At 48.9% G+C, this 7,500-nt stretch overlaps 1 protein-coding gene across 3 annotated transcripts in view; it reads left to right on the top strand.

The window, feature by feature from the left end:
- Positions 1 to 608: 608 nt before the first annotated feature.
- LOC113023505 (calpain-2 catalytic subunit-like) overlaps positions 609 to 7,500 on the top strand; it is a 12,543-nt gene continuing 5,651 nt past the window's right edge. Inside the window, exons 1-7 of one of the 3 annotated variants that reach the window (XM_026169566.1) lie at positions 609 to 1,004; positions 1,496 to 1,565; positions 4,905 to 5,023; positions 5,964 to 6,097; positions 6,585 to 6,753; positions 6,924 to 7,007; positions 7,087 to 7,172. In XM_026169566.1, the coding sequence (XP_026025351.1) occupies positions 768 to 1,004; positions 1,496 to 1,565; positions 4,905 to 5,023; positions 5,964 to 6,097; positions 6,585 to 6,753; positions 6,924 to 7,007; positions 7,087 to 7,172 (899 nt within the window). In that variant the 5' untranslated portion in view covers positions 609 to 767. Of the gene's footprint in view, positions 1,005 to 1,495; positions 1,566 to 4,441; positions 4,560 to 4,679; positions 4,802 to 4,904; positions 5,024 to 5,963; positions 6,098 to 6,584; positions 6,754 to 6,923; positions 7,008 to 7,086; positions 7,173 to 7,500 lie in introns of those variants that run through there. The other 2 variants (XM_026169568.1, XM_026169567.1) reach the window with 2 other exon arrangements.

The following is a 7,500-nucleotide window of genomic DNA, read 5'->3' as shown; positions in this document are numbered from 1 at the left end:
GTATCTCGGGCTGATTCTGACCAATCACGGCACTTCCACTCTGATCAACACCTGTATAACCTGAGCGGCTGGATCAGCGGAGGATGGAGATGCTTTGCTGAACATGATTTGCATCATATTTGCTGTGGATGGTGCAGAAATCAATAACAATAATCAAATAACATGATATTTACTGATTATTAGGATCAATTAAAATGAGTTGTTTGCCTGCAGGGGGCGCTCTTCATGTTTCTTTGAAAGACAGGTGAGAGGAAGTCGCACTGTTCCAGGGCTGCTCCCGGTCATGCCCTCCCTGAGCCTGGTTCTGCTGGAGGTTTCTTCCTGTTCAAAGGGAGTTTTTCCTTCCCACTGTCCAAAGTGCTCATAGGGGCTCATATGATTGTTGGGTTTTCTCTGTATCTATTATTGTGGGCTCTACTGTACAATATAAAGCGCCTTGAGGCGACTGTTGTTGTGATTGGGTGCTCTGTAAAACTGAAGGTGATCAGAATGGGCGGGGCAGCAGAGCACTGATAATGATGGTGGTAAGTGTGCGTGGGTCTGTGTGTGTGCGTGATATGATGTCTTAAATACAGTAAACACGTCGCGTGCTGTGTTTCCCTGCTCAGAGGGAGGTGTACGTCTGAGCGGTTGGAGGTGGGTGGAGGCTGGCAGAGGCTGTGGCTCCTCCTCTGGTTCGGGGCGCGGTCTGCGTGGGGAAAACTTTGAGCAGCTGAAGTTGTTGGAGTTTACAGCCGTGTGATCTTCCTCCTCTCCTCCTCTTCATCATGTCCGGCGTTGCGTCCACTCTGGCCAAGAAGCGCGCTCTGTCCGCGGGCTTTGGCACCAACGCGAACGCGGTCCCGTACCTGAACCAGAACTTCAACGCGCTGCGCGCCCAGTGCCGTTCCGCGGGCAAGCTCTTCTGCGACCCGACGTTCCCCGCCGCGCCCGAGTCTCTGGGCTTCAACGAGCTGGGCCCGAGCTCCTACAAGGTCCGCGGAGTCAGCTGGAAGAGGCCCACGGTGAGAACCGGGACCGGGGGGGAGGGGTGGTTGTGCCTGATGGAAAAACACACTGTTTGGTACCCAGAGAGATTTTCACAGATGATAATCTCACAGACCTGTGAGAGGAGCAGGCCTCCGGCAGGGACATGAAGGAGCAGAGAGGAGTTTTGGTGAATCTCTGCTCCGTTTCATAAAATGCGTCCCTTCAATCTTAAGCATGCGCACTGAGTCACTCCCTGATGAGTCAGTGCTTGCTGCTGCGGGAGGAATAGCAGTGAGGGAGCGGTGGGCGTGCACGCAGACAGTGAGTCCGACCAGCTGTTTCAGGTGGAGGAGCTGAGGTTAACCTGAGAGCTTCAAGTGATGGTGTGCGTGCGTGTGTTGGGAGCAGATTCAGTCTGAGGAGCAATCTGAATCTGGACACACACCCCAGCAGCTCTGTGTTCCCCACTCTGAGTGGGCGTGGCCCTGACCAGCATCATTAACACTGTCTCTGGTTTGTCTTCCAGGAGCTCGTCTCTAAACCGGAGTTCATCGTGGGCGGGGCCACCAGGACTGATATCTGCCAGGGCGCACTGGGTGAGTTTCCTACTGTCTCTGAGCACATCTCACCCGGTCTGTGCTGGCTGCCACGCCTCCTGAGCGTTCAAACTCATTGAGCCGATTTAACGAAAACCAATCCGAGAGCAGTGCTGGTGTGACATCACTCACAGCTTCAGTCAGCTGAATTCTCATTTTGAATCAGACTGCACAGAGGTCAGAGGCCACAGAGCTTTCAGCCATAAAAGGATCTGTGAAATGGTCAGCTGATCGATTCTGACCCCATTTCGTCGTCATGGAGACCTCAGCAACAGCCCTTTACTCAGTAAAGCGCTGCGCTTTTCATTTCAAACTTTATTTATTCCACAAACAAACCAGAGCGCATCTCCCCGACTGCCGCGCTGTCACGCTCTTTCATGGTTTATGACATTTTATTATGATGTGATGACGTCAGGATGTTCTGACGTCCTCGTGATGTCACAGGGTGTCATAACGAAAGAATAAAGTGTGTTGTACAGCTCTCGCTATTTATTACTCAATATGGGTTCTTACATGTTTAATAACAAGCTTATTAACATGTTAATAAACCTGTTTAATAACATGTTAATAAACCCATTTAATAACATGTTAATAAACCCGTTTAATATCATGTTAATAAACCCGTTTAATAACATGTTAATAAACCCGTTTAATAACATGTTAATAAACCCGTTTAATAACATGTTAATAAACCCGTTTAATATCATGTTAATAAACCCGTTTAATATCATGTTAATAAACCCGTTTAATAACATGTTAATAAACCCGTTTAATAACATGTTAATAAACCCGTTTAATAACATGTTAATAAACCCGTTTAATAACATGTTAATAAACCCGTTTAATATCATGTTGGCATGCAGCCAGGAGGCAGCCTGGGATTGAACCACCGACCTTCTGATTAGTGGCTGACCTGCTCTGCCACCTGAGCTACAGCCACCCCCAATAATGTTAATAAACATGTTATTAAACATGTTTATTAACATAAACATTAACAGGTTTATTAACATGTTAATAAACCTGTTTAATGACATGTTTATTTTATTAAACATGTTAATAAACATGTTAATAACACATTTAATAACATGTCATTCTGCCTCAGGCCGTCGTTGTCGCACAGACAGAGGCTGCAGAATCATTTCCACCTTAAAAGGCAGAAAGAAAACAAAGTTGCCATGACAATGCTCTCAGCTGGTTCAGTCTAATCTCCTTCATGCCACACACACACACACACACACACACACACACACACACACACACACAAAGATAGTATCTCTGTGGTCACATGATCACAGGCTTTAAAGTCTCAGGCTCACAGTTGGGGGGGGGGGGGGGGTCACATGCCCCCTCTCCATCAAATTGCTGAAGAACTTTTATTTTAATGAGAAGCAGCTGAGCGGCTCTGCCACGCTGGTCCCTGATTGGCTGAACAGGAAGCAGCAGACAGGAAAAGGCTACCAGCCATTGTTAGAGAGAGAGCGAGGGGCATGAGCTGTCAGCCAATGAGGACACACCCTCACACACACACTCACACACGCCTGTGTTTGCAACTCTTTGAGGACATCCTGCTGTCACATGACTCACAGCCTGAAATTGAGTCTGGTTCCATGTGGACCCTGATCCAGATGTGGACCTGATCCAGGTGTGAGCGTGCCTGCAGCCCGGCGGTCCTCACAGGGACACAAACCCAGTGCCTGTGTGGTGGTGGATGAGTCATGTTCGTGCCTCGGTGAAACCCCAGAGCACTGTTGTGTAACGCTGAGCTGCGATTAGAGGCGGAGCTCTGTCTCTGGATGTTTGTGGTCACAGGCTTCTTTCGCTGCACTCACTTCCTGCGGCGCTGTCTGAGTTCCTCCCTAGGCGTCACGGCGGTCGAGCGAATAATTAAAGTGTGAGCTGAGGTTTTTCTTGCTTTTGCATGACAGGAAGCAGAGCGTCTGTCTGAACATGTGATGATGATGATGATGAATACCTGTGGCAGCGTGTTTTTTTTCTCCGGGCTCTGTTAGAAAAGTGTGACCTGTAACGGTGTGCACCAATCAGAGCTGGGCATATTTTCAGGGTTAAACTGCACGCTAATCTCATTAGCGTCTGTGCAGCCTGTAGGGGGCAGCACTAACCAGCCACTCCAGACCTGCAGTTCCTCTGACGTCCAGCGGTGGCAGCAGTGAGTCAGTGCCCATAGACTCCCATGTTAAAACAAACATGTTTACAGCCTGATACTCAAACTGATCGATCTCTGTAGGTAGTTTCATCCTTCATAGCAAGTTTCAAGTTTCAGATTTTATTGTCATATGCAGATAAACAGCATAGCAACATTTACCCGTAATGAAATTTGTTGGCTCGTGCTCCTCAGCTTTACATGAACATATAGAAGTGAGCAGTTATATTAAAGAAGAAAATTTATTTATTAATAATAATAATAAATAACAAAATACTAAAGTATTCAATATTAGAGAATGTAAGAACGCTGTTTCGTATTTACAGTTGTGTAAAAGCTGTGCAATGAGGATTTAAAGTGGTTAAAGTGACTGTGTCGAGTCCTGTATTTGTAGTGAGTGTGTAATGGTGTGTGCAGAATGTCAGCAACTGGGGGAGCATGACTGTAACACAGGACACGCGCACACGACTGGTTAATGCTTAGACTGTCTTTTATTGAGAAATAATCTGCGGTTTTTGGCGCCCGCCTCGGACGCAGCCACTCCGACTCTCTCCCAGCATCACCTGCTCCTTCTCACTGCGGACACAGATAAGACACATCTCCCTCAATAAAACAGTCCTGTACAAGTCACTGTGTCACCCCTCCTCTGCAGCAGGCCAGCAGACCACGCCCCCGCCACAATGATTTTATAATGGATTAGGGGGCGCGGCCTCTTTGACCGACAGGTGGATGGTGACACAGTAGCTGCTAGCTTGACCCGAGCTGGATCTCTGGACCCTGTTTCTGCAGCGTCTTTAATGATGCCATGTGACCACTAACCTGGCTGCTGTGAGGTTACTGTATGACGAAGGCTTATGATTGTTTGTTACTGATTAGCAGGTGTGTGTGTGAGATAGTACTTGTCTAAATATAACCATTTCCTGAAATGACCCAATGACTGCTTGGCCCTCCAGCTGTCATTTCCTGTGGCGGTCACCTTTGACCGCGAGCACCACAGATGCAACACGTTTGATTAAAACCCAGTGAAAGAGGCGATCATGGCTTTAGTGCGGAGGATGTCATAAGGGCCAATCAGGTGTAAAACATATTTATGAGTGTTTTAGTTGTAACAGGAAGTAAGGCCTGCAGGGGGCAGTGCTGAGGAGTGGGCGCTGACTGAGTGTTTCCTGTCTGTCCAGGTGACTGCTGGCTGCTGGCGGCCATCGCCTCTCTGACCCTGAATGAATATGTGATGGCCAGAGTTGTTCCCACGGACCAGGACTTTGGGGACAGCTACGCCGGCATCTTCCACTTCCAGGTAACTAATGTGTGATTCTGTGAAACACCTGTACAGGTTGATGTTGTCAGGCCTCGCTGACGTAAAGCTGGACCCTGTGGAGCTGCGTCAGCGGCCGGCGGCAATCGGCAGAAAGCTGCGGCTCTCACAACAACGCCAGCAGCCATGTTTGTCACGCCTCACGCTCCACCAAGCTTTCCACTCACGTGGGAGTTTATGTGTTAGTGCTTCATGCCGGGCACGGCAGCGAGCTGGGCGGGGCCTTGTAATTACTGAGAGTTATGCTTTTGTTGCTGAAGCTTCTGTTTATGACGGGGGCACGCCCTGCAGAAACAATACTGCGTGAGTGTGTTATTCCTGCTGTGTGCGAGGACTCACTGAGTGTGGGTCGTTAAACCCCGAGAGAGAGAATCCAGCAGAAACACAAGCGACCAATGACCTCGCAGATACAGAGCGACCTCTGAAGGAGGACGGCGCAATAACCTTATCTTTCTGCTTTTCCTGTAACTCGACCTGTGTGAGGTGTTTTCAGCGCAGTGTTCTGACCGATGCATGAAACCATCTGTTTTTCATGCCTTTCTGTCTCTCTACACGGCGTGCTGCGGGGAAACGCCCGTTCTAGCATTTGAGTCTGAGGTTGGTTTGGAGCACCTGACCTTCAGCCCTACTCTGAAGCATCACGCCGCTCGGGTCTCACTGTTACTGGTCCGTGAGAAATGGGCTGCTGTGATTGGTCAGAATTCACCTGCGATAAGTTCATAAATGTTATTTTTACTTTTACAGAAATGAAAACACGTTCAGCCTTTTGTTTGCTTAAAAACTGAAACCTAAAAATATTCTCACAGCTGTTATTGAAGTGGGTGGGCCCTGACCATTAGACCCGCCCACAATGCAGTGATAGGTTGCAAATTCACAGAGAAAGTAAAAGCCTGACATTCTGTCCTCTGCTGTCCCTCCGCAGTTCTGGCAGTTCGGTGAGTGGGTGGACGTGGTGATCGACGACCGGCTGCCGGTCAAAGACGGCAAGCTGATGTTTGTGCACTCGGCCGAGGGGAGGGAGTTTTGGAGCGCCTTGTTGGAGAAAGCCTACGCCAAGTAAGACCCGCCTCAACCAAAGGGAGAGGAGCAGGACCAGGGCAAAGGCTTCTGGGAATCAGGAGCCTGGGGTTTCTGACAGTCAGAAAATTCAGATTGTCTGGAACTGAGATGTTTATCAACCCTTATAACAAAATCCACAAACGTTTTTTGGCTATATGTTGTGTATAATATGTTTTTATATTTATTTATTATATAGTTTTGTATCGCATTTGATACATTCGGCAGTTTTGGCAACAATTTTGGACAAAAACATAGTTTAGTCTGTAACATGTTGAAATTATGTCGAGTATTGATCACGTTGATGAGATGGAGGTCTCAGAAACTCATGTATCCAATATGATATAACAGGCTTTACAGGGTAAACCTCACATTCACGCCCAGGGTTAGTGCATGGGAGCTTCTGACCCCCGCCGTGGATGCTCTTGGTCTTCTGGTGCTCTGAAAGGGCTCTACCTTCATGCCATTCTGTGCTCTTTGTGTGCAGAGTGAACGGCTGCTACGAGGCGCTGTCTGGCGGGTCCACCACTGAGGGCTTCGAGGACTTCACCGGCGGCATCGCAGAGGACTACGACCTCAAAAAGCCCCCTTCCAACTTGTTCCAGATCATCAAGAAGGCGCTGGAAGCTGGATCGCTGCTGGGTTGCTCCATCGATGTGAGTGTGGAGAGAAACCATCTTTTTCCTTCAGTTAGTGAGGTTCTCTCAGATTCTCCGAGGTGTGTTTCGGGATTATTCGATGGAGGAGGCGAAAGCCGGGGTCGGAGTTGGGTTGTTGGCCTTGGACTCGGGGTCAGTGGTGATGGGCTGTGCTTGTCTCTCTGCAGATCACGAGCGCCGCAGACTCTGAAGCTGTGACTCATCAGAAGCTGGTGAAAGGCCACGCCTACTCGCTGACGGGCGCCGTGGAGGTAACGTCAAAAGAGAAGCAGTGAGGATGAGACGGAGATGAAGGAGGAGGAAGTGACACGTAACTGTTTTCATTCCCAGGTGAACTACCGAGGGCGTCAGGAGAAGCTGGTGAGGATGAGGAACCCGTGGGGCCAGGTGGAGTGGACGGGACCGTGGAGTGACGGGTAACCAACTCAGCCTGAGAGTGCCTCCAGCTGCTCGAGCTCAGTTTGTATCTGCTAAAATGTCTGAAGTCAGGCTAGGACGACAGATCAGCTGACAGTAAACCTGCTGAAGTTATCTGAACTCCAGCTGCCGTCACCCTGGTTACTAGCAGGTGGCCTCTGATTGGCTGTGCAGAGTTTAGTGAGTGGTCTTTTCACTCGAGTGCACCGATGAACAAAAACAGATGCTGGGGAAAAAGCCATTTAACCAGAGTAGCAGCGTGTGGAGGTCACCGCACCCGCCCCACCTGTAGGGCAACCTAACCGGTTACAACAAAACACATACCTG

This window comes from Astatotilapia calliptera, chromosome 6 (genome assembly GCF_900246225.1).
Source record: "Astatotilapia calliptera chromosome 6, fAstCal1.2, whole genome shotgun sequence".
NCBI classification, from domain to species: domain Eukaryota; kingdom Metazoa; phylum Chordata; class Actinopteri; order Cichliformes; family Cichlidae; genus Astatotilapia; species Astatotilapia calliptera.
The sequence above is the reverse complement of the archived record's forward strand: the minus strand, read 5'-3'. Positions and strand labels throughout refer to the sequence as shown.